Source organism: Rhinatrema bivittatum, chromosome 2 (genome assembly GCF_901001135.1).
Source record: "Rhinatrema bivittatum chromosome 2, aRhiBiv1.1, whole genome shotgun sequence".
Classification (NCBI taxonomy): Eukaryota; Metazoa; Chordata; class Amphibia; order Gymnophiona; family Rhinatrematidae; genus Rhinatrema; species Rhinatrema bivittatum.
Window position 1 is genome coordinate 257,922,065 of NC_042616.1, and position 27,658 is coordinate 257,949,722.

At 44.8% G+C, this 27,658-nt stretch overlaps 1 protein-coding gene across 1 annotated transcript in view; it reads left to right on the forward strand.

The window, feature by feature from the left end:
* Positions 1-1,630: 1,630 nt before the first annotated feature.
* SLC4A7 (solute carrier family 4 member 7) overlaps positions 1,631-27,658 on the forward strand; it is a 385,387-nt gene continuing 359,359 nt past the window's right edge. Inside the window, exon 1 of the mRNA XM_029589434.1 lies at positions 1,631-1,907. Within this exon, the coding sequence (XP_029445294.1) occupies positions 1,860-1,907 (48 nt within the window). The 5' untranslated portion in view covers positions 1,631-1,859. The remainder of the gene's footprint in view (positions 1,908-27,658) is intronic.

Consider the following 27,658-nt stretch of genomic DNA (forward strand, 5'->3'; position numbering starts at 1 on the left):
TGTGAGATGCCAGCTGGTCAGGGCCCAGGCGACCAAGGCCAGAGACCTGCTAGAGGTCCCGATCGCCACTATGGAGCGCATCTACAACTGAGCTAGCTCCCAGGACTTTTTGAAAGGTAACAATCTGCTGGAGAGGGCCCTGTGGGCCGGGGAAACCCGCCCATCTGCACCTCCTGCCCCCCCCCTCCCCCCCCGTTCAGAGGGCCTAGGCTACCGGAGGACAGGCCCTGCCAAGCTCAACTTTCTCGGGCCCACAGCCTTAGCAAGCTGTGGGAGATTCCCCTAGCGGTCTGCCGAACTGTTTCTCAGAAGAACCTCTATCTGCTGGTGGCTCATACAGTGCACTCCTCACCTTCGCCTCTTGTCCCGGCACGCTCTGGTGGGAAGTGTTGGGACCCGGTGGAGACGGAGGTGTGTGTGTGTGGGGGGTCCCCACTGGGAGTCTTTCTACTCCGGATTGACTTCCAGGTATGAAGGGCACTGCTGCTGGAGGCTGGTGCATGGAGCCGTGCCAATGGTACGTATAAGGCCCTGTACGTTCCAGGAAGACCTCTCCTGCCCTTTTTGTAGCCAGGAGGACCTTTCCCACTTGGGACTGAAATGTCCCAGGTTAACCTCTTTCCTGTCTTTCATTAAGGTATTATTTTTTGGTTTTTGGTTAAACTTTACCCTGCATCTTCTGATCTATGGGCGTGTGGCCAGAAAGGGGTCCCTGCGACAGAAGGACAACCTGGTCAATTTTCTCCTGTCCGTCGGCAAGCAGGCACTTTGGTGGTCGAGGCAGAAGAGGCTGGCTGGGGGCAGTCCCCTGGAGTGCAGAGTCCCAGTTTGAGGCCGGCTCAAAGTGGAGCAGCTCTGTGCTGTGTCTGCCGGCCGGGTGGAGGAGTTTGCTCACGGGTGAGCAGTGGACAGGGTGCTCTACTCCCCTCTCCTCCCTCCCCATTATGCTTTAATCCTGAATATTTAAGTTCTTTTATATTAAGGTTCTTACTTACATTTTAGGGTGATCCCTCCTCCCCCTCTCCTCCACAGAAAAGTGGAATAGGGAGAACCCCCCTCCTCTCCCCCCCTTCCTTTTCTTGAGCTCCCATCCTCTCCCCTCACTCCAATGGTCAGCGACTCTTCCCTTCTTTTTCCCCCCATCGTAAGGTGGATTTGAGGGCCCCCCCCCCATGGTTGGCGACCTCCCTTCCCCTGCCTAGAAGGCAGACCCGGGCACCCCCTTGCAATCAGTGCCCCCCCCCCCCTCTCCACCCATCACTGAGAAGAGGTATAGGAGATCCCTTCCTTTCCCTGTTTCTACACTCCTCGTTCGACTCCAGCTGAGAAGGGAAGCAGAGGTCCTTGAGCAACGGCCCCCCCCTCTCAATCAGGGGACAGTGTGAGAGTCCCGTCCCCCCCTGGCCACAAGTAGTTTCATCCCCAAATCTTTTTCCCTATATGCTGTAAAAAGACAGCCTTAGGTTTTTTTTTTTTTTGTTCACTTCTTTTTTCAGTCTTCGGTGTCCCCACTAGGGGGCACAGGAGAAATGCTGTAATCAGCAGCAATCACCTTCCGCCGCTCCACCCTCAGAAGCCAGAAACTGTAAGAGAGAGCCAGGAGAAAGGAAGTCAGTGTAGAGCTGCCGGCCGGCGCAAGCAACAAAAGGCAAAAAAAAGAAAAAGCAGCAGAGAAAGAAAGAGGGCGGTAGCGAAAGAAAGACGTCATCAGAGGCATGCTTACGTTACCATAAAGATTGCTGCCCACGCGCAGAGTCCCATAGACCTGCCACGCGCGCGCTGAGAGATAACAGCGGCGGAGAGATAGCGGATAGGCGAGCACGCATCAAACCCGTCCACTTTCCCGCCGAGCGTGCGCCATGGAAGAGGACGGAGGCGGGGAGCAGATGAGACCGCTGCTCACCACGGTGAGTGATCTTTTTCTTTTTTTTTTTTTTTTTTCCTGGTGGCCACGCAGCGCTGGCGGCTCACACATCACAGCGGGAGAGGAGCGCCTCCTCCCCCCCCCCCCCGAGCCTGTGTAAAGCCTCGCGCTTGCGGCTGCAGTGAGGACAAAGCCCCTCGCCGCTCTTGGTGGTGGGATCGGAGGGGGACGGGACGGGGCGGTGGATAACTGTGGGTGCAGATCTCTCCCCTGGTGAATAGCTCCCTTCCCCCGCCTCACTGGTGTGTGTGTGTGAGAGAGGAAGCGTTGCTGTAATGGATGTGCTGCGGGGCAGCTCCTTGTCAGGAGGAGGATTTCCCCCCCCCCCCCCCCCCACCTTTTACTCTTGTGGAATTCGCGTGCACCCCCCGCCCCGAGTCCCCTGGTGTCTCAACTGTACCGGAAGCCGGCGCGAGCTGTAAATGGCATTGTGCAATTCCTCCTCTCCCTCCCCCCGAGGCAGGGAAGAGAGATGAGTACCGCTGCCTCCGTGTTTGTTTGTTTTTCCTCATTCTCTCCCCCCTTTCTCTCCTCCAGTTCGGGCTACCTCTCTCAGCCCTGCGGGAGGTGGGGGGGGGGGGGGGGGGTGCGCATTCGTCTCTTCCCCTTTCTTCTTAAAGAACGGAATAAAGCTGAAGGCGAGCAGTGACACGTGGGACTGCTATTTGTGCAGCCTCTCAGTAACTCTCGGATCACAGACGGGGGGGGGACGGACAAAACGCGTTGTGAATGTGGGGAAAAGTCAAGGCTGGGTAAATGTTTTGTGCACCATGTCATGTTTCTCGCTCAGCAGTAAGTGGAAGTGGTGTTCAAGGGGTGAGGCGTAGGGGTGCCCTGGTCATATATGCGACTTTGTTCTTGTGAAGCATGCCGTGCCGTGCGATCGCGTTAAGGTTTAATTATACGGAGTTTTTTTGTTTTTTTACACCAAGTATGCTCATCAATATTGAGACGTACATTGGGCATTTAAAAGTCAAATTGTTTTATGTTGCTGTATTTAAATCTGAAACTTGTGAATGGTAGTAACAACAATCGGTGCTTCACTGTGTCTTTCATAGTGATTTGCATTTCAATCGCTTTTTTAAACAATGTGTATTCACTTATGCTTACAGCAAGGGTTTAGGATGGGAGATTCTAATTATTGGTATTTTTTTTTGTTTTAAAGACTATACCGATAAACCTAAATAGCAATAAGGAAGGGAAGTTTGCAGGGAGGGATGATATAGAAGGGTTTTTTTTGAGGTATGGTGAATAGCATGTGTTTCTTGCAGCTAAGAAACTAACTTGAGACAATGGCATGAAGCACCATTATGTGGGAAAAATCAAACATTGCGATTGATGTTCATTTGTAGAATGATTTGATTTTTCATTTTTAAAGGCCATTCTTTCATTGTAGAGCTTAGGCTGTTTATTCCAATTTCTTGGTTGTCATCACAGGATTCTCTCTTTTCTTTCTTCTCTAGCTTCCAAGGCTTTTAATTCTCTCTCCAACTATTTCTCTCTCCTCCCCTTGCTCTCCCCTCTTTGGTTACTCCTGTCCCAACTCTACCCCTACCACAGGTGGCCCAGCACCAGGTACAGGGGGTCAGTGCCTAGCAGTGTGTGGGGGGAGGGAGGACTTCCCTTAGGGTATCGGAGGGGCTCTCAGCAATAGAGAGCTTATTCTAATGAGGGCTGCAGCCTGGGGACCTGACAAGGCAGGGAAGGCAGGAGAAGAGAGTATGTGCAAGGCCAAGGAAAGCGGGTACCATGGTGCCCGTAGGTCTCTCGGCCTCTGCCTTGTCCCTGATGAGCTACAATAGCTGTTCAGGTGGCTATAGCAGTGCGGGACTGGGGAGGAGGATGTGAAGCAGGTGGCTTAGAGCCGCCCGCGAGCAGGAGGCGAACAGGTCACGAACCGTACACAATTCAGGATGCTCTGAGGTGGGGCCATCCGTGTGCATACCAGATTTGCTTCTTGACAGAGAATGGCTTTAACGTTCTGCACCCTAAACAGCAAAGGCTGTAGGACTGGGTTCCGCAGGCATTGGTTGCTCTCTAGCCTCCAGTCCAGCGGGTATTCTGTGACCTTTTTTACAGGAGACCCACATCACCCCGGATGCCAAAGTGACCTGGCTTCTGGGGTGGTAGAGTGAGATGGGCCTCCAGTCTTAACTCAGGCGTGCCTGGTGGGATGGATATCTTGATTTTGAAAGTCCCACAGACCGAAGTGCTGGGTGTTGGGGCTGATGTGCTGGGCAGAATGCTACATGTGAGTTTGTGATTCGAAAGCTGCACCATGAATTGTCAACGTGCATGCTCACAAGTGTATTACCAGACAGTGTTCTATTGCCGGTTGTCGAGCCATCTCGTGGCCTGGATCCCGACGAGGAAGTGGTGCTCTGGTGAGACTTCAGTGTCACCCACGACCCATTAGACCGCAACATTCAGGAGTGGAGTGCGGATGTGGCCAAGCTCTTCCGGGATACTATCCTGTGACTTGGATTTGTAGACATCCTGGTGTGAGCAGGACATGGGAGCCCTTTCTGATTTTATCTGTGAAAGGATGAGGGAGTAGGCGGTATCCTGCTCCTGGATTGACCGGTGGTATCTTTCCTGCTGGTTGATGCACCAGGCCACAGAGTGCATGGTGGAGCTGGCCTCCCTCTTGGACCACAACCTAGTGGCCCTAAGTGTGGTGCTCAGCCCAGCGTATCTCGGGGCGACCCATTGGCATTTCAACAACTTGTTCTTAATGTTGGTGGTGGTGGACCGGGAATTTTGGGTAAACTGGGCACCATCAGGAGGCAGACTTCCCCTCCCTCGTTTAGTGGTGGGATGTGGGAAACATCTACCTGTGGATTGTCTGTCAAGAGCATGCCAGGGGCGTGAATTCCGAGCAGCGCCTGACACTCCAGTGGCTTCTGGGGGAAGTGCTGGAGTTGGAGGAGTGCTTCAGCAAGATGCAGGAGGGGGGAGGACATCCAACTGTGCTGCCCGAGTATGGGGAGAAGAAGAAAGCCCTGTGACTCTTCAAGGAGCGGCGAAGGTATGGGGCCTATGTGATGTTGCAGATCCTGTTCCTAGTGGAGATGGATCGTGGCTTGCACCTCTTCTGTGGGCTGGAGAAGCGAAGGGGAACAAGAAACGGATAAACATGCCTGTTATCTGTGGATGGTACCCTCCTTGACTGAGCCGGAGAGGATCCCTGCGAAGGTCAGGAATTTCTACGCGGCTCTATTCTCGCTGGACCTGGTGGACCCAGAAGCCTGCGAGCGAGTCCCTGTGGGAGGGACTTCTGGTGGTGAGCGAGGCCAGCTGTATGCAGCTGGACCTGCCATTAGGCCAGGGAGACCTCGCTTGGACGGAGACCAGTAGGAACATCCATGAGCATTGACAGTTCACCAGAGAGTTTGTCAGTTTCTTTTTTTGACACCCTAGCACCCGATCTCCTGCAGGTCCTAAAATGAAGCTCTCAAGACCAGGCACCTCCTCCCTGTCCTGCCGGCTCGTGATGCTGACCCTTTCTGCCCAAAGGGAGGTGACCCAAGGCTCTCTGAAAGTTTACAGATGGTCTGCTGGAGAGGGCCCTGCGGACTGAGGATTCCCCCCCCCCCCCACCACACACTTCAGCCCTGTTCGTAGGGCCTATGGTGCCGGAGGACAGGCCCCCCTCAAACTCAACCTCATCAAGCCCACAGCCTTGGCAATCTGTGGGAGATATCCCCAGTGGTCTTCCAAACTGTGTCTTGGAAGAACCTTTACCTGCTGGTGGCCCACATGATGCACTGCCTTGGCCCTCGCCTCTTGTCCCGACACACCCTGGTGGGGAAACGTTGGGGCCTGGGGGAGATGAGGGGGTGCCCGCTGGGAGTCTTTCTATTCCAGATTGACTGACTGGCAGGTATGAAGGGGACCGCTGCTGGAGGCTGGTGCATGGAGCCGTGGCCACTGGTAGGTATAAGGCCCACGCGTTCCAGGAAGACGCCTTTCCCACCTGGGAATGAAATGTCTCAGGTGACCTCTTTCTGACCTTCCTTTATGTAATTTTTTTTTTTTTTTTATTTTCGTTAAAACTTCACCCTACACCACCTGATCTGCGGGTGCGTAGCCAGAAAGGGGGGCCCCCTGCGATAGAGTGATGCCCAGGCCAAATTTCTCCTGTCTGCCACCAAGCAGGCAGTTTGACGGTCGAGGCAGGAAAAGCTGGCTGGGGGCAGTCCCCTAGAGTGCGGGGTCCTGTTTAAGGCCTTGGTGCGTGCCCGCATCAAAGCATAGCACTTTGTATGACGTGTCTGCCGGCTGGATGGAGAAGTTCGCTCGCTGTTTAGCAGTGGAGAGGATGCTCTACTCCCCTCCCTCCCCATTATGCTTTAATCCTGAATATTTGCGTTTTCCATTTGCATTAGTTTGTTTTTTTGACTTAAGGGTGAAACCCCCCCCCACTCCATCCAGTGAAAAGTGGAGCAGGGAAAACCTCCCCTTCCATTAACTGAGAAGTGGAGTAGGGAAATCTCTTCCTCTCTGCTTCTCCTCCCCCTCTCTAAGGTTGGGACCTCCCCCCCACCCCCTACCAAGAAGGCAGACCCAGAGACCCTTTGGTCCACCCCCCATCTCCGCTCAGAAGGCGAATTGGGGGGGCTACCCAGTTTCCTGTGGTCCACGTTCTCTCCTTCCCTCCTTTGATCCTCTGACAATCCCAACCGATAAGGGAAGCGAGGAGGCTGGCGAGCTGTAACCCCTCCCCCAGGGGGAAGTGCAGGACCTCCCCACGCCACAAGCAGTTTAGCCTCCATCATTTGCTGAGGAAACACCTAACGGCCTTTGTTCTAGGGTCTTATTTTTTTCACCAGTGTTCATGTCCTCTCCAGCGGACTCCAGAATATCATTGAAACAGTAGTAACAACAATTGGTGCTTCACTGTGTCTTTCGTAGTGATTTGCATTTCAGTTGTCTCTCTTTAAACAATCTGTATTTGCTTATGCTTAAAGGCTTATGTTGGGAAATGTTAATTATTGGCATTTTTGTTTTAAAACTATACTGAGAAAGATAAATAGCAATAAGGAAGGTAAGTTTGCAGGGAGGGATGATATAAAAGGGTTTTTGGTGGTATGGGGAAAAGCACGTGTTTCTTGCAGCTAAGAAACTAACTTGAGACAATGGCCTTGAGGCACCATTAGGTAGGAAAAATCAAACACTGCTATTGATGATCATTGGTGAATGATTTGATTTTTCATTTTTAAATCCCATTCTTTCATTGTGTAGCTCAGGCTGCTTATTCCAGTTTCTTGGTTGTCATCGCAGGGTTCTCACCTACCTTTCTTCTCCAGCTTCCAACGCTTTTCATTCTCTCTCTCCAACTATTTCTCTTCCCTCCCCCCCACCAGCTGTATGTGGTAGGGAGCAGCCGTGGACTGTTGTCTTAGCTTGTGTTTTTTTGCAGCAGTGGTATCTGTCCTTGGGCACGGGCTGCCCTGGCAGCATCCCCACTCCAAGCTGGCCTAAAGCAGCGGCTCAGTGTGTCGCCACGCTTCCCGGTCCTTCGCTGGCCCAGCTGCTGCTCCTGCTCCAGCAAAATGGAACTCTTCCTCCCGCCCGGGCGGCAGGATTTATTTATTTATTTATTTAACACTTTTTTATACCGACCTTCATAGTAAATAAACCATATCGGATCGGTTTACATAAAACAAGGGTATAACAGAAGCAATAAATAAAAGTAATTAACAAGAGAAGAGAATAAGATAAAGTTACATTTAACAAGGAGTAAAAACTTGGGAAGCTTAAAAGCTGGAAGGAAGTTAAATGCCAAAAAATAATTAAAGAAGCATAGTCCAAAAGGAATTTGGATTAAAGCAAGATGCTTTAATCAGTAAGTGCCAGAGTTCTTCGTTTGAATGGTTGTCAGACTTTAATCTTCTACGTCCAAGTGTGGATAAAGAAGACTAAGGGTTGTCTGGAGGATCATCGAAGGCTTGGAGGAATAGCCACGTCTTAAGTTTTTTCCTGAATGTAATGAGACAGGGTTCTAGTCGGAGGCTTGAAGGAATGTTGTTCCAAATAGATGGACCTGCTATTGAAAAAGCTCGGTCTTTGGTCGAGGAAAGGCGTGAGGCTTTAGTTGGGGGGTAGTTCAAAGTACCTTTAGGATTATCTCTAATTGGCCTATTGGAGGAATGAAGTTTGAAGGGTATTTCAAGGCTGAGATGGAGTTGGTGATGGATGGTTTTATGTATTAGGGTAATTGCTTTGTAAAGGATTCTGAAATTTACAGGTAGCCAATGTAGGTTTCTGAGGATGGGTGAGATGTGATTTCCGCGGCTGGTGTTGGTCAGTAATCTCGCTGCAGCATTTTGAATCATCTGAAGCGGTTTAATGGTCGATTTGGGTAGGCCAAGGAGGAGGGCACTGCAATAGTCAATCTTGGAGAATAACAACGCCTGGAGTACTGTTCTGAAATCTTTGAAAAAAAGAAGTGGCTTGAGTCGTTTCAGAACCTGGAGTCTGTAAAAACAGTCTTTGGATGTAGTATTAACCATTTTCTTAAGGTTTAGTCTATTATCGAGAATTACTCCAAGATCTCTCACCTGCTTATGAGTGATGAATGTGTTGTGAGGGAATGGTATGGGAATATTTTCTTCATTTGCTGAGATGAGGAGGAGCTCCGTCTTTGAAGAGTTAAAGACCAGATTTAATCTATTGAGGAGGTTAGTGATAGATATAAGGCAGTTATTCCAGTGGGAAAGTGCTTTTGAAATAGATTCTGTAATAGGAATAAGAATCTGTACATCGTCTGCATACAGATAATGAATTAAATTAAGGTCAGATAGCAATTGGCAAAGGGGTAGGAGGTAAATGGAGTCGGCGGCCCTCGCAGCGCGGCCTCTTCTTCCCGCGGCCCGGAAGAAGTGAAGTGCAGCGGCTGCATGCCTGGGAAGAAGAGACCCTGTTAGATAAAGTCTCTGCACAGTCGGCCCGAAGAAGAGCAGCAGTGCTGGCCCAGAGCAACCTTAGCTGCCGTGGCCAATGGGACTCCTTTCTTGAGGCCTCGAGGGCTGGAAGAGGAGGAGGCTGTTGCTGCTGCTAGTTCAGTGGGGAGAGCGTGTGTGACAACGTATGTAAGGGTGTGATTGAGAGCCTGTATGTGTGTGTAATTGTGTGATTGAGAGAGTGAACATGTGTGCGACTGAGAGGAGAAATTTGCAAACAAACCCCCCCTCCCTCCCCCCCCCCCAATTCATAACAATTTGAGGGCACCTGGAAATCGAACGTTTCCAGGTATGGAGAACAGCATTTTTAATCCTTATTATTTTTATTGGGTCTTTGTTGGCTGTGTTTAAATATTTTATTGGTGTCTAGAAATTTTTTTGAGTTTTTAATTATTGGATTATGCCATTCATCAGCTGTTTTTGAAAAAAATCTGTTCTTTTTATTAGTATGATTTTACAGCTATTGATTTTTATATTTCTTTATTTTATGAGATCTGGTGATTTCTTTTTCCTTTGTTGCACTGCATACAATCTCTCTGGCTTGTTGCGGTTTCCAGTTCAGTTTTCGTCTGCATGTTTCTATTTATGCTTTGTGGTCTCTGTTTTATTCTGTGTTTGAGGGTCTGCACATTTGATTCAGGTGAGGTTTTCTGCTGCATGCAGTTTCTGGGTAGGGCTCTGTAGCAGCCTGGCTTGTTCCATATTCCTAATAGGAGTATTGGAGTTTTAAGGCCTAGTGTAATATTTTCAATGTTGCCTTTTCTTGGGTAAGGTGTTTACTATTAAGAGTGCTGGAAGTTGGTGCTTTTCTGGTATGGGAGGTTTACTGTTAATATAATTTATATTTAGAGAGAGTACTGTTTTTTCCCTTGTTTCATTCTTAACAATAAAAGTAATACTGGGCCTTTCTTTTCTTTTTTCTTTTAATATTTCCACTGTACATTGTAATGAGCAGTGTGTCATGCATGTGAGAACCATCTGTGAGGTGTGTCCCGACGGAAAAAAGGTTGAGAACCACTGGCCTGGAGAGTGGGGAAGATTTGAATCAGGAATTGGGCGCAGAGAGCTTCACATGGTGGTGGGCAGTACTGCTGGTGGGCTGACCAGTACTTTCATTTCTTAGCCCCTCCCCCATTCTTTCTAGTTCAGCCTTTGCAGTGGAAATGGGTAGGTGCTGTAAGACTCCTTCTGGACCTCAGGACACGTGTAGCTTGAATCTGACCATGAGGTGGTCGTCATTGTGCAGTGATTGCACTTCCTGGGGCTGTGACTGCTGCCTCTATATTTACTATCCTCAGCCTTGGGATGTTTGAGGAATCAAAACCTGATCTCTTGCATGAAGCATAACCTTTGAACTAGCCCAATGTAGGTAAATGACTTTTTTTTTTCTAGATTCCTTGACCCTAATTCTGGTGTCCACATGAATCAGCGAATTCTCATGACTCACTCTGATATCGGACATTGAAGACATTGAATGGTGGCGCCCCCCCCCCCCCCAGTTCTAGAAATGGGAGCACCAGATCACTATGACATGTCCTACACCCAAAAACCCAAGGGGTTTGATCACCACAGGAAAAACACCTCCAGATAAACCTGCTAGAACTGAGAGCTATAAGAAATGGAATCTACACCTGGGTTCATATCCTCGAAGGAAAACAAGTAATGGTTTACACAGACAACCAAGTAGTCATGTTTTATATATAAACAAGGAAGGAGGGTTCAGTTCTAGGACTCTTTGCAAAGAGGCAGCATTAACCTTGGAATGGGCCTTAAACCACTCCATCCTATTGCAAGCGGCACATCTGCCAGGAATAAGGAACATGGAAGCTGACGGGCTCAGCAGGATATTCTACCCCCCACGAGTGGGTGTTTAAAATCAGGAGGTAGCGAACAGTCTTAGGTGGGAAACTCCTTGCATGGACCTCTTTGCAACAGAAGTCAACACAAAACTACCACAGTTTTACTCCCTCTACCCCAGCACGTGCAGAATCGCACAGGATGTGTTTCTACTGCCCTGGATAGTGAACCTATTCTACGCATACCCATCGATACCCCTATTGGGGTAAGTGATCCAGAAATGCATCAGACGAATCTGATCTCATCCTCGTTGCACCGGCATGGCCCAGACAGCCATGGTATGCCTACCTCATGCAGTTAGTGGTTCAGACACCAGTTCACTTGGGGAAACTGGCAAGATCTTCTGTCACAGGAGGGGACATGCTTCTTCACCCCTTTCTCTCCTCTCTACGTCTGACGGCTTGGAGATTGAAAGGCAGGCCTTAGTTCACCTGGTTCTTCTGAAGGCCATTCAGGATATCCTCATTTCCACTAGGAAACTGTCTACAAGGAAGAATTGCGCGGGCAAATGGTACATTATACTCCAGTTAGTGTGCCACGTCATCAATAGACCCGTTTTGCGAGTTCTCTGGAACAAATTCTTCAATATCTCCATCCGTTGTATTCTTCTGGACTAGCAGTGTCCTCTATTAGAGTGCACCTCAGTGCCATTGCAGCGTATCACCTCTCTATACATAGAAAATCCATCTCGACACATCCCTTAGTGTCTCGCTTCCTGAGGGGGGCTATAAGACTCTGACACCGGATTATCAGACTGGCGGTTGGTAATGTCCTTGGTACATTAACTTGGTTTTGTAGAAACTCATGCACTCGCGCTGCATTCCACCTCAATGAAACTTCTGCTATGGAAATTCTTGTTTCTAGTGGCCATCAGGTCAGCGAGCTGCAGGTCTTAGTTCACTACTCCCCTTATTTGCAGTTCTACCACGATTAGTCACCCTGTGAACCAAACTGTCTTTACTCCTTAAGGTCATCTCAGCATTTCACTTGAACTAATCACTTTACCGACTTTCTTCCCTAAGCCGCATGCTATGGAGAGAGAAAAGACCCTTTATACTTTGGGTTGTAAGAGAACTCTGGTTTATTGCTGTCAGAGAACTCAAGCCCCTGAATGTAGTTCACAGCTGTTTGTCTCCTTTAACCCGAATGTGCTGGGCTTGCCAGTCTAAGTGTACACTGGCGAATTGGTTATTCCAGTGTATTAACTTCTGTTGTTCATTGCACCAGGATAGACTCCTGGACTGAGTAAAAGGACATCAACTCAGAACCATGGCAATCTCAATAGCTCACCTCCAAAGATATGCTAATTTTAGACATATATGCAGAGCAGCTACTTGGTTGGCTCTTCACTTTCACAGCTTACTATTGCCTCAGTCAGCAGACTGTCAGGCACAGTGATGGGAGAGGCAATCTTGCGCTTAGCTACTCAAACATAAGCTGTCCATCATTCAGGGCGGATTCTCTCACATCATTCTTTTCAACCTCGAGGGATGCTGCATGGACTCTAGATTAAAGGTGTGGTCTAGAAACCATTAGCTGGGGACTCCCAGAGAGCATGACTAATTCAGTCTGCTTATCAATGGGTAAAAAAACAAGTTTGCTTACCTTTTAAACAGTGTTTTCTGTAGATAGGATGAATTAGCTATGCGTCCCCGCCCTTCTCCCTGGACAGCCTTTTCTTCATCCTAGCCATCTGCTTTCTTCTCTGTTCACTGCATGTATATACTTTGTACTAACTGAGGAGAGTCAAGTGATCGCGTGGGAAAGGCTGCGCAGGTGTACAGAGCACAGATCTGTATCGGAGAGAGTTTTCTGTGTCGGGCCGCCAGAGGGACATCCCTAGAGAGCATGGCTAATTCATCCTGCTTTCTATGGAATACCCTGTTTATGGTAATCAAACTTGCTTATCTAGCTGGTATTTGGGGAAAACTGATAAAATAATTTTGAAAATACTAAGTATATGGTGAGCTTTGTATAATTGTTTTTCAGAAGTAAGTGCATTCTGAAAAAGCCCTAAACCATTTTTAAAGTTGCTATATTAAATTATGTTTAGATGAAATATGTCTAAGAAATAATAGAAGGGGTGTGATGCAAGAATTGTGGTTTTCTCGGGTGAGATTATAGTCATAGAATGAAGCAAAACATCTCAAGTTTTGCATTAAATCTTTTAGGCTTTCTCTAAAAATGTTTCTTTATGCCAAGCCTTTAGCTAACCCTGTAACAGCATCATTTTATAAGGTAAACGTGAATTGATTATGGTGCATGTTTATGACAGTATTTTGCCCCTGTTTGCATTTATGTAATTCATATGTTTGGCAATATCTTTGATAAGTTTTGTCCCTGCTTTGCATTTTTTGTATCTTATTTTGAGTCTTTTATTGTACATCACTTAGGCCTCTGTGTTAAGCGATTAATATATTTTTAATGAAAATGAAAGCTACCTAATTTTAGTTTCATACTAAGTTTATTTATACTTGTGCTTTGAAAAACATTTTGGGCAAAAGTAGGACAAAAAGGATACACAAACTTTGTTTGCATTATCCTCAAATGTTGCATTGTTTGCCTGAGAATTTAATTTCCCTGTAACTTCTGGAAATGAAAAATCAATTATGCAAGCTGACATTTCTGACAAAACACTGGAATGTTTGCCTGAAAGTGTTAGATTCCGTACAGTACTTTTTGCACAAATTATTTCTTTGTTGAAATGTTTCCTTTCCAGAAGTTACAGGTTCTTGCAGGACACTGGCAGTATAGAATGTCAGAAGCCTCCCAACCCATTGCCACTACATAATCCTGAATAGTGCACAACCTCCTGAGCAAACTTGCAGTTTACAGTACTCAAAGGATGTATCCTGTCTGCTTGTTGTAAGAATATGACTGCCTACAAGATCTCACTCTTTACCAATTTGCTTCTGTTGTGGTTCCTCTTTGACAGTTGAGCACAGCATTGAAGAATTATTTCAAAAAACCTGCTATAGTAACAGTTGAAGCTAATATTAGCAAAGCATGCCGACATTACTGTACACCTCTCTTCTGAGATCCCCTGAGCCAGATTCATTTTACTTATTTGCTTTAGGTTTTTTCTAGTAGTACAGTTCCCAAACTCTTGTCTATTATTTGTTGTTTCAAGTCCACAGTCAATTTTTTCCACACCGTTAGAGCTTTTTTGCTTTTGCAGACAAGCATTTTTTCCTTAAGGTCCTGCAAGGTCACAACTCGTTAATAGATTGGAAAAAAACTATCCCTAGCACAAAGTCCTGAGATACCCCACTTTATCACCAGCATAAACTCCATTAAGTGCCATGATCTGAGTTCTGTTGCTCAATCATTCTTGGACAACAAACAGGGCTGAATTGGCTATGACACTTGAGTAACATCATCTGATGGTGCAGAACAGACCAATCTCTGAGCTCAGTAGAGCTTTGCTCCACTGAGCATATCTGGGAGTAACCATGTGAGCACTGCCTCTTGAGCCCTCTCACTCTTTATTTTTTTATTTTTTTTTATCATACTGATGTCCAGACATTCACCTCTCTACTATAAATTTTCTTAGTATTTTTTTTTCTGGCAGTTTCTTTGCCTCACTGCTTGGCAGGCCTCACGAGCACTTTTCAATGCTAATTAAAAAAAAAAATACAGAGGGAAGGAGAGATCATTCAGAAATGTCTGTACTCAAACCCATGGTCAGTGAATTCAAGGATTTTATCAGTGGCCAGAAATGGCCATGACTTATGCTATGGTTGTCTGTGAACCGGTAGATGTGGTGTATTTGGATTTTCAGAAGGCGTTTGACAAAGTCCCGCACGAGTCTGCTAAGAAAACTAAAAAGTCATGGGATAGGAGGTGATGTCCTTTTGTGGATTGCAAGTTGATTAAAAGACAGGAAAGAGTAGGATTAAATGGTCAGTTTTCACAGTGGAAAAAGGTAAAGCGTGGAGTGCCTCAGGGGTGTGTACTTAGACTGGTGCTTTTTAATATATTTATAAATGATTTGGAAATGGGTACAACAAGTGAGGTATCAAATTTGCGAATGAAACAAAATTATGCAGAGTAGTTAAATCTCAATCGGATTATAAGGAATTGCAGGAGAACCTTGTGAGACTGGAAGATTGGGCTTCCAAATGGCAGATGAAATTTAACATGAACAAGTGCAGTGGATGAATATAGGGAAAAATAACCCTTGCTGTAGTTTCACAATGTTAGGTTCTATCTTAGGAGTTGCCACCCAGGAAACCGATCTAGGCATCATAGTGGATAATATATTGAAATCGTCAGCCCAGGGTGCTGTGTCGATCAAAAAAGCAAACAAATGTTAGGAATTAAGAAGGGAATGGAAAATAAAATGGAGGATGTCATAATACCTCTGTATTGCTCCATTGTGAGACTGCACCTTGAATACTGAGTGCAGGTCTGGTCACCGCATCTCAAAAAGGATATAGCTGCACTGAAGAGAGTGCACCAGTGTGGCATATCTTATGTTCTTATGCATTTGCTTGGAAGAATCATAACATAAGAACATGCCATACTGGGTCAGACCAAGGGTCCATCAAGCCCAGCATCCTGTTTCCAACAGAGGCCAAACCAGGTCATAAGAACCTGGCAAGTACCTAAAAACTAAGTCTGTCCCATGTTACTGTTGCTAGTAATAGAAGTGGCTATTTTGTAAGTCAACTTAATAGCAGGTAATGGACTTCTCCTCCAAGAACTTATCCAATCCTTTTTTAAACCCAGCTACACTAACTGAACTAACCACATCCTCAAGCAACAAATTCCAGAGTTTAATTGTGTGTTGGGTGAAAGAACTTTCTCCGATTAGTTTTAAGTGTGCCACATGCTAACTTCAAGGAGTGCCCCCTAGTCCTTCTATTATCCAAAAGAGTAAATAACAGATTCACATTTTACCCGTTCTAGACCTCTCATGATTTTAAACATCTCTATCATATCCCCCCTCAGCCGTCTCTTCTCCAAGCTGAACAGTCCTAACCTCTTTAGTTTTTCCTCATAGGGGAGCTTTATCATTTTGGTAGCCCTTCTCTGTACCTTCTCCATCGCAATTATATGTTTTTTTGAGATGCGGCGACCAGAATTATACACAGTATTCAAGATGCAGTCTCACCATGGAGCGATACAGAGGCATTATGACATTTTCAGTTTTATTCACCATTCCCTTTCTAATAAATCCCAACATTGTTTGCTTTTTTTGACTGCCGCAGCACACTGAGCCGACGATTTCAATGTGTTATCCACTATGACACCTAGATCTCTTTCTTGGGTGCTAGCTCCTAATATGGAACCCAACATTGTGTAATTATAGCATGGGTTATTTTTCCCTATATGCATCACCTTGCACTTATCCACATTAAATTTCATCTGCCATTTGGATGCCCAATTTTCCAGTCTCACAAGGTCTTCCTGCAATTTATCACAATCTGCTTGTATAAGTCACTTGTATTCCTTTCCAGATCATGGAAAGTTGCAGTGGATGTTTTACTGCTCAAATGAGATTTTTTTTTTTATAAGCACACACTTATTCTTCTCTGCTTTTGGTGGGTAAGGCAATCTAGAAGCTGATTCAGGATTGTGGAAAAATTATCCTTGTCTCTGGCTTGGCCCAAGCAGCTTTAGTTCCCCTACCTGTTTCAGCTCTTGTTACAGTCCCTTATCCTGTTTGGAACAGATCCTGTTTTCTTGTACCCAGAGGGTGGACAACTGCAACATCCATTCCTTCATCTCAACCTGAAGACATGGAGATTGAGCACTTGCTGATCATCATCATGGGCATTTTTTGGGGATGTACAGGACATAGTGATCTCTCCTGGAAGCAGTCCACCCACAGGTAGTTTTGCGTTCAAATGGAGCAGGTTCATCAGCTGGTGCAAGGTGCTGTCCGTGAATCCATCTAACTGTCCTTCTAGAGATTTTCTTCAATACCTCCTCTTCCTGTCATCTTCAGCTTTATGCACAGCTTCATTGAGGGTCTACCTGAGTGCCATTGTGGCTTATCCTCACATGAATGGGGAAACTGATTTCCATTCACTACTAATTTCAAAATGTATGATGGGACAGTGGAATACGAAGCCCCTGGTGAGTAAACCTGCAATTCTGTAGGCTTCAGTGTGGCGCTCATGCAATTGACACAGCCATTTCTTTTGAGTAATTAGTCAGCCAGACAAATCAGCGAGCTTCAGGCATTGCATTACTTGGCTTGTATGCAGTTCTTCCACAATAGATAGACGCTCTACACCCATCCAAAGTTCCTGCCAAAAATGGTATCTCCTTTTCATATGCCATTTCTCATGTTTTCCTGAGGCCTTATGTACCAGAGGGTGAAAAAGCCATGCATTCCTTGGACTGTAAAAGAGCCTTGGCCTATTACTGGAAGAGAACTGCTACATCATTATGCCTAACAACCTATTTATTTACATTTATATGCTGCCAATGCAGGAAGCTGTAGTCTGCTCATGGTATAACATAAAACATTTTATTTTTGTTTTCATTTTATCAAGACATAAGCAGACACGACAAAAAGTCCATTTTAAGTTTAGCTGTTAAACTCAACACATCAGTTGTAAGCAAGCTTAAATAAATCTATTTAATAGCTTTAAAGTGGTTAGTACAAGCTGTTAAATGCAGCTCTTGCAGCAGCAAATTCCACATGGTGGGGGTCTGCCACAGAGAGAGCTCTCTTGTGTGTCAACTATTCGTCTTACAATCCTACCTGTCTGGGCAAATGCACATTATCCAATTGGCTATCAGGAATTACTGCGCATCATTATGCACTAGCAGGCCGCCAGATTATACACTCAGTTAAGGATAATCAAGTGAGGGACATGACTGCATCTGTGAATCATTCCTTTTGAGGGCCAGATCCAGCACGACTAGGAGTGCATACTGTGCATTTACACGGAGCAGCACACCCAGGGAGACGGCAGGCCACCGGCAGAGCCTAACCAGCCGGCAGCCGAAAAGAGAGCGCCAGCAATGGAAGGAGAAACCCCATGCATGCATGCACACCCGCGCACAGCTTCTGCTCCCCCCCCCCCCTGCCCCCAGCAGGAAGATCAGTAGGTCGCGGTGGCATAGTAAGGGGGAGGTGGTCCACCCTGGGTGATAACGGGGAGGGGTGCCATTGCTGTGGTCCTGCGGTGGTGCGAAAAGCGAGGTCCTGTGGTGCCACTGGCATTTCCTCCAAGCCGGCGACAGATGTAGAAACCCTACCGTACTGCTGGCCTTTGGAGCCGGCGGCAGATGGAAGAGGCCTGCTCTGTAGCCGGCAGCTGAAGAGGTCCTAAAATGTGTGAGAGCGAGAGATTGGTCCTGTGAAAGTGAGTGGGTGTGGGGGTGATTTGTGCCTGGGAGAGCTGTCGCATATAGGCTATCATTTAATTTTATGTTTTTGCTTTTTTTTTTTTTCTTGAAATATTTTTTGGGGGGTGTTAGAACACTTTTTAATTGGATTTTTATTCAGATTTTTGAACACTTTTTGGTGTGTGGGAAATGTTCAATATTCTATTCATTAAATGATTTGAAATTTTTTATGAATATGACTACTATTATATTTCTTGATTTTATTATTTAATGTTTTGTTATGAAGAATGGTAATGTTTCTATTTTCCCATTGTTGCTCTGCATGTAGAGGTTGGTTCCAGTTCATTTCTTCTCAGCACCTTTCTGTTTATATTTTCTGATCTCTTTATTCTGTATTTGGTCAGGGTGTCTCTGTATTTTGCATATGTGACCATGATGAGGTATTTTGCTGGCATGTAATGTCTGTGTAAGGATCTATAGCAGCCTGGTTTCCTAATAAGTTTTCATTGGTGTTCTAGGGCCTGGTGTAATATGTGCAGTGCTGCTTTTTCATAATAAGGTTGTTAGGGTTTTTTGGTATGGGAGGTTTAATATATTGTAATGGTAATTTCATTTATTCATGGCTTTCTGAGGGTCAAGCCCACATCTGGCACGTATTGCAAAAAATCTAATTCCCTTGGAGGTCCAAGAGTGTGTTGTGTTTTTTTTTTTTTTTTTTTGCAGAATTTTCCGGTTGGCACCACAGGAGTGCATGTAAATATAATATGCATGTTATAAGTGATATTTTTGTCAGTTTTTAAAAATATAGATTGCAGGATGGAGCTGTGCTTTATTTGATAGGCCCAGGACAGGCACTGCATGAATCAGGGGATGGGGGGAAACACAGTAATTTATCATACAGGGCAGCAAAAGAAATAGTACCAGCCATGTTGAGGACATTTGCAAAGACACAACTTTGTGCGCACCTTCATGCCCCCAGACTGTCCAGACAGTAAATCAAGAAGCGACAGCAAATTTAGATAAGCCAATTTTGTGTGGCCTCTTTGCTCAGTAATCTACTCTCTACAGTGGGATCCAGGTTGCTTGTTAGCAAGTGCTCCATTGCATCCGTCAACTTGGGACTCCCCACTTGTCAAGAGAGCAAGCTTGCTTACCATAAATGGAATTGTCAGACAGCAGGATGATTTAGCCATGTTTAATACCTGCCTCCCTGGAGAGTTGACTACCGAGCTTAAGCTATAGCTCAAAATACAGCAATTTTTTTTCCAGAGTGATTGGAGATATGAGGGAGCTCACCAGCTGCCATCTTGGTGTACTGACTGTGTTTGCAATGTATGGTAGAACATATCTTTCAATTAGACTTTAAAATTTTGGCTTACTTATAGAGTTCTCTGTAGACAGCAGGATGAATTGGCCATAGGTGTCGGAACAGGGAGGACCACCTGGGCCCTGGCACAACCATATTTTGGGTCACTGTTCGGATGTGATGCATGTCTCGTAAGATAATGCAGAAAGCCACACAGTGCCTCCAGTAGCAGCAATTTCCCCAACAGATCCAGGGAGTCTGAGGTTGGCTTGCTAGGAGTGGGGAGAAGGGTTCTCGGAGGAAGCTGGCTCACTGCTGGGGGAGGGGTTTTGTTGGAGGCGGCTGGGGAAAGTAAAGTACCATAAAGAGGAGGAAGGTGTTGGGTGCAAGGGTTATGTAACCTACTGCTCACAACATGGGTTTTGTGGCCCCAACATAACACCCCCATTCTCCGCAAGAAAGATAATGGAGGCTTGGCTTAAGTGTAGAGGGAAATGTGTTTCCGGTTTTCAGTTTTGCATTGCATTCAATCTGGCTTCTAAGGGTTTTCATTTCAGCTTTTGTCTGCACATTTGTGATTTGTGGTCAGCTTCTGTATTTGGTGAAGGTCTTTCAGTATTCTGCAAGTGTGACCAAGCTGAGGTAGTCCTGAGTTTGGTTTTTTTTTGTTGTTGTTCGTTTTTTTGGTAGATTTTGTTTTACACCATGCGCCTGGTAGTGGTGGTTGTTTATTACTGTTATTGTTAGATGACAACAGAATTTGATTACTTTTGTGTATGGTGACGTGTCCAGGGAAATATCCTTCTCTGCCTCCTTGCTGGAGGCGTGAATGTGTGGCGAGAAGGGGACAGTGTTCTGTAAATACATACTCCTGAATCAATGGAACCGGAAGTACAGGAATTATATTGGGTTTGTCTTGCCACGTTCAGTGACAAGAATGAGCCTTGCTCTTAAGCCAGGGTATGTTGTATATCATCTCAAGCTCTCTAATTTACTCCTATTACTCTTAATGCTTGCATTGGGCCACTTGGCTTCTCTTCTGAATTTTGTACAGTGTAATATATACAGGCAACATATCAAGGCAAGTTTTTGGAATTTTTTAAATCAGTAAAGTGGTGCCCAGACAATTTTAGACATCTTCACTATCTTTAAGCCACACTTTCTTGGTCTCTGTCTCTTGGAACTCAATGATTATCTTTTCTCTTCATACATAGTACGACGCTTCTACTCTGTTTTTGTAACTTTCTCTTTTTACCATGATTTCTGGGGTTTGTTTTTTTTTTAGTATCAAGCTTTTTATTGATTGGTCTGGGAATGTACATGAAGAATGTGTATGTAAGAGAAAATAACATTAAGTGTAAACAAAGTAAGAAACTGGCAGTGGGAGCTTGGGGTGGAGATGTAGGCTCTTGGTCACCCAACCAAGACTGTATTCCATTGCTCCTAGACTTGGCCATACTTAACACTCTCCCACTTGTCTGGAGAGTTGACTACCTCTCTAAAGCTTTAAGTTCTGGAAAAGACTGAAGGGCTGATGAGGCAGCGTCTGCATGCGGAAACCTCGAGCATGCTCAGCAAGACTTTACTGATCTGGGAAATGGGTCCAAGCTGACACCGTAAGATCGCGTTGCCCACACTTTTGCTGACTGATCCTGCTATCTATGGAGAATGCTGTTTGCTTTCCTCTAACTTTTGGTAATATGCAGATTTGCACAGACTAGCAGTACAGCCCTTGCAAGATTAAGATAAACAGCTGATGGATGGTGGGCCCATGGTATTCTTTTCTTTTTCCATCACCCCCTTGCTTGCAGCTGGACACCTTAAGACTTGGCACCTAGGGTGACCAGGGGATGACTAAAAGACAAGAGGTTGCCAGTTTGCTAGCCATCTTTTTATCTCTAAGTTAGAGGAGCTACTTAATTTTTTTTCAAGTAGTTGCAATTTGAAACAAACTGTAAGAACAACTGTTCTGATGACAGTTGCTAAGTATAAGAGTTGCTGCTTTAACTAAAACATTCAGTTCTAGAAAGTTTTACTTTTGGGTGTTGATTTATTTTTCACCTTTGCTCTAAACACATCCATAAGAAGTGTCATTTTGTTCTTGAGCAGAAACTTTGTGCAATTAAAAAGTACAATTCTTTGGATGACTTTGAGCTTAAGAACATAAATGCCATACTGGGTCAGACTAAAGGTCCATCAAGCCCAGCATCTTGTTTCTGACAGTGGCCAGTCCAAGTCACAAGTACCCAGCAGGATCCCAAAGAATATATCTCTATTGTTCCCTCATCACAACAAATAAGCATTGGCTTTCCAGCTCTGTATGGCTAATGGACATTTTCCTTCCGGGACTTTTCTGAGCCCTTTTTAAAGCCAGCTGTGTTAACATCTTTCATCATATCCTTTGGCAACAAATTCCAAGTTTAATTGTGCATAGAGTGAAAATTACTTTGATTTGTTTAAAGTATGCTACCTATTCGCTTCATGCAGACTCTCATAGTCCGAGTGCTATTTGTAAGGATAAATTGTTCCCTGCTTACCTGTTCCATCTCACTCACGATATTATTGAGCTGTATCATAGCTCTTCTCAGCTGTCTCTTCTCCAGGCTGAAGAGCCCTAACATGTTCAGGCTTCCCTCATAGGAAAGCCATTTTATCCACTGTATCATTTTGGTCACTTTTCTCTGCACCTTTTCCAGTTCTACTGTATCTTGAGATGGGGCGACCAGAATTGCCCAGAGTACTCCAGATACCATCTCTTGCAGCGACCAAGGGCCCCACACCTCAAAACATAACATAGCCGGGGAGGAAACAGAAGAATAGATGCCAGATGTCTTTGAACGTATTTATTGTAGTGGAGATGTGATTTTATAAAAAGCCCGACTCAAATCTAGTGGCTGCCTCAGGGGCTATAGTAAAACATCACATACAAAAAAATTAAAAAAGACCTACACAAATTAATCAGTTATACAAAATATTAATATACAAACATATAAAAGAACATTTAAAATGGTGACATGATAGAACATATAAAGGAGATCAAGAGCTAGAACAACTACATATGTCTATTTGAATTACTATAAAAAATTTTTTTAAAGATTAGACTATGAATTATTACCTCTTATGAGTTTGGACCTAGTATGTCCTTTAATTTTTCTGTATGTGATGTTTTACTATAGCCCCTGATGCAGCCACTAGATGTGTGTAAACTTGGCTGAGTCGGGCTTTTTATAAAAACACATCTCCACTACAATAAATACATTCAGACATCTGGCATCTATTCTTCTATTTCCTCCCTGGCTATGTTATGTTTTGAGGTGTGGGCCCTTGGTCTCTGCAAGAGATGGCACCTCCCACAGGGCAGAGCCCTGTGGGGACTTGCAGTGATAAGCTAGCTCCAAGCAGAGATGGACACAGAGAAAAGTAGCCTTTATTATACTGCATTGTAGATGGTAACCTGAGGAACTGGCAATGATCCCAGTCAGAAGAGATCATCTCCGATGGCAATGTTCCGTCTGAAAGCTGCCGAGTGGAAGGGCAGTCACACAGTCTCAACAGGTCCCGAGAGGGAGATGGGTCTGGTAGTGGTCCACGAAGCGAGGTAGGCCGATAACCCAGACCTAGTTGGAAGGCCAATGAGAATAGATTCGGTAGTGGTCCGCGGTGCAGGGTAGGCCGAGGATCTAGGTAGAGAGAGATGATACAATGCAGAGACAGAACTGGAGCGATAGTACTCACTCTGATGCTGGCAGTTGTAGTAGGAGAGAACCCCCAAGGAGCAGAGGTCCGGGACGAAATAAGGCCCCCCAAGGAGCGGGTACCTTAGGCGGCCTTGAAGGTGGTAGGCACCCCAGAAGGTAGACAGGAGCGAGGAAAGCCCCTGAGGAGCGGGTAACTTAGGTGTCCTTGTTGGTAGCAGGTAACCCCGGAGGGTGTAGAGGAGCGAGGCAAGGCCCCCGAGGAGCGGGTACCTAAGTCGTCCTGGAACGGGAGTACACAGAGCGGCAGCGTCTTGTAACATAGAGATCAGCATGGAGGATTCCTTGCTAACTCATATTAGGAATCGCGAACGGAGTTTAAATATCAGAGCTCGTGACATCATGCGGTGGGGACGCCCCCGAGGTTCCCGCCATGACTCGCGTAAAGGACGGGGCTGCGTGTGCGTGTGTCCTAGGTGACTCCGGGAGAAAGTCCGGCATGGGCGATTGTGTTAGCCATCTGGGGATGTCGAAGGTGTCTGCGTGGAGAAGCGTAGGCAGCTATCTTCCCAAAAGGAACAGTCAGGCAGAAAAAAGGTGAGCAATAGAGGGTGCAGCCATCTGCGACCGGGTGCAACAGGCTATCATAGATCGCCTTCCTCTTTGCTGCTTGGGTCCAACAATTTAAATCTTCCATTTAGATGCCCAATCCCCCCAGTCTCACAAAGACCTCTTGCAACTCCTCACAATCGGCTTGTGATCTAACAGTTTCACAACCCTTCCCATCCCTGGAGACATACTTATCGAGTTGGATTTTCAGGGTATCCACAATGATTATGCATATGAGAGATCAATAAACTTGCTCTCCAATGAAAGCAAATCTGTCGTGCATATTCATTGTGGCTATCCTGAAAATCCAACTGGTTAGGTGTGCCTCCAGGAGCAGTTTGGGAAACACTGACCTAACAACTTTAAATAATTGTTATTTTGTAAATTTGTTTAGCTCACTCATTCCTTGTCCAGATTATTTATACATATATTATAAAAATCCCAGTACAGATCTTGGGACACTCCATTATTTTTATATTTTCTCATTGAAAGAAATGACCAATCAGTCCTACTATTTCCTACCTTTTAGCCAGTTACCAATCCACAATAGCACACTGCCTTCTATCCCATGACTTAACTTTTTGATGAGCATCTCATGAAGGACTCTGTCAAATACCTTCTTAAAATCCTTTTTTAAATTGTGGTGTGTTTATGGTTCTAGCCCCTTCCTCCCTGTCATATAAGCTGCTCCTTTTTCCTGGTCACTGCTACTTATTTTTTCTCTTCCCAACCCTAGCTCAGCCCTAAGGTAGTTGATGACAAATTTTAAAAATGATTGTCCTATTTTTTTCCAAGTTTACTTACAGGCCGGTGGAGCGCACTGTTAACCCGCATTTGGACGTGCGTTTTCGACGTGCTAGCTCTACTCCTTATTCAGTAAGGGGTAATAGTGCGGCAAACGCACGTCCAAACCCCCCCCCCCCCAAACTAATAGTGCCCGCAACATGCAAATGTGTGCCTTGACACACAGCCAGATGGCGAAACGTTAGCTGACGTCGGCTCTATTTATGAACAAGTTCCTCTTGGCTTTCACATGAATAAGTTATTCATCAAGCTACTAATCCAGCCCAAGTAATCGCTAAGAAAATAACATGGGACACAGACAGTTTCATATGTGAAGGGGATGGTCCATGTGTAACATCAAGATTCAGATAAGTGAATTTTTTTTTAAGTAACCTGAGACGTTCAGGTTATAGCACTGTTTAAGTTTTTTTTAATTTGTTCACTCTATGGTAACAATACTTTACCGGCCTTTCTTCTTTCCAGCTTGTTGTAAGCTTCCAAGTTCTATCCCCCTGTTGATTGTAACTTTGACTTATTCCTACCTATTGTTATCTTTCGTTTACTTGAATTATTACTCTAGTTTTCCCTTTGTTAAACTGTAAACCGATCCGATATGGTTATTTACTATGAAGGTCGGTATAAAAAACTGTTAAATAAATAAATAAATGCATGTTGATGGCCCTATTAGTTGGCCCTATTAGTAAAAACTGCTTTTCTGTGCACCCTCGGACTTATTATCATGGTGATATTAAGTCAGAGGCCCCAAAAGTAAAAAAAAAATTAAAAATTGGCCCGCGGGATCAGAGGACAGAGGCTCAATTATGCCAGCGTCTGTTTTCCAAACCCGTGGCTGTCAGCGGGTTTGAGAACAGACACCGGCAAAATTGAGCATCTGCTGTCAAACTCGCTGACAGCCGCCACTCCTGTCAAGAGGTGCTAGGGACGCGCTAGTGTCCCTAGCACCTCTTTATTGCGGGCCCTCATTTAAATACTGAATCACGTGCACAGGAGAATGGCCTGTGTGCGCGCCGGGAGAGCAGGCGCTCGCCAGCTCTCCTGCATGTTTTTCTGAATCGGCCTGTTAGATATGTTGCCTTGTATATAATTATACCATATCAAGTCTTCATCTTTCTTTACCCCCTTTCAAAGAAATCTAATAGATTTGTAAGGCAAGATTTCCCTTTATTTGATTTATATTTATGCTGGCTGTCATACTGAGTCAGACCAAGGGTCCATAAGTCCAGTACCATGTTTCCATCACTGGCCAGCCCAAGCCCATGTGTACCTGACAGGGTCTTACATAGTAGATAGATTCCATGTTGCTTACATCCATGGATAAGCAGTGGCTTTCCTTAAGTCTACCTGATTGATAGTTTATGGGCTTCTCCAGAAACTTGTCCAAATCTTTTTGAAACCCAGCTACACTAACTGTTCTTACCACATCCTCTGCCAATGAATTCAAGAGCTTAATTGTGTGTTGAATGAAAATAATTTCCTCCAATTTTGTTTTTTAAATGTATTACCAACTTCATAGTGTCCCCTAATCTTTGTATTTTTTGAAAATGTGAATAACTTATTTTACATTTACTCATTTTATTCCACTCATGACTTTATAGACGTCTATCGTATTCCTCCTCAGCCGTCTCTTCTCCAAGCTGAACAGCCCTAAACTCTTTATCCTTTGCTCATAGGGAAGCTGTTCCATCTCCTTTATCATTTTGGTTGCCCTTCTCTGTACCTTTTTGTAGTTTAACTATATATTTTTTTGAGATGCGGCAACCAGAATTTTGTACAGTTAGGTGCGGTCTCACAATGAAGTGATACATGGGTGTTATGACATTTTCAGTTTTTTTTTTTCCATTCCTCTCCTAATATTTTCTAATATCACTTGCTTTTTTGACTTCCTCATACTGAGCTGATGACTTAATGTATTGTTCATGAAGATGCCTAGATCTTTTTTTTTTCTTGGGTGGTGTCTCCTAGTATGAAATCTAACCTTGCTTACCTACGGTTTGGATTATTCTTCTCTGTGCATAACTTTGCACTTGTCCACATAAAATTTCATCTGTGATTTGGATGCCCAGTCTCCTGGTCTTGTACGGTTCTCCTGCAATTTTTCAAAATCTGCTTGTGGTCAAACAACTCTGAATAATTTTGTCGCCTGGAAATTTGATCACCTCACTCGTTCCCTTTTTTAGTTCATTTATAAATATATTAAAAAGCACTGGTCCCAGTACAGATACCTGGGGTACTCTACTATTTACCTTCCTCCATTGAGAAAACTGACATGTCCTGCTGTTCCTGTCCCTTAATCAGTTTGCAATCCACAATAGGACATTTTTCTCAGGAGCCTCTCATTAGGATCTTTGTCAAGTGCCTTCTGAAAATCCAAATATACTAGATTCATCGGCTCACCATTGTCCATGTGTTTATTAATACCTTCAAGAAAACATAGGAGATTGAGGCAAGGCTTCCCTTGGGTAAATCCATGTTGGCTGTATCCCATTAAACCATGCCTCTATTTTATGTAATTTTGTTCTTTAGAATAGTTTCTTTGATTTTCTTTTTTTTTTTATTTTCCTAGCACAGACATTGGGCTCACCAGTCCTGTAGTTTTTTGAATCACCCTGGAACCCATTTTAAAGATTGGTATTATATTGGCCACCCCCTAGTCTTCAGGTATGATTATTTTAATGATAGGTTACAAATTACCAGTAATAGGTTTGCAATTTAATTTATTTCAGAACTCTGGGGTGTATTCCATCTGGCTCAAGTTTGTTTGTCCTTTTACATATTCCAGGTTCACTGTGATTTGTTTTCCTTTTCTCAAATCTGTCGATCCAGATGGCATTTAAATTTGTTCTTCAGAATAGTTTCTCCCATTTTGCACAGCACTGATGTAGGGCTCATTTGTCTGTAGTTTCCCAGATCACTTCTGGAACCCATGGTCATAGGGAACAGTAAGTTGTTCAGTAATCCTTTTTTTTAACTTAGTGACTGGAAGAGTATGCAGTTCAGTTGCTCATCATTTTGCTTGAAATGTGGCCTTTTGTTAAGCACCATGCTTTGCTTCAGACAAAAGCTCCCTACAGATGCACTGGTGAAAGCTATTAGGAAATATTTGAGCTGCCATGTTAAATTATCTCTGATGGAAAGGGATCCAATCTGGGTCATACCATTTTGTAACATTAAATGCAGCTCAGAACAGGTA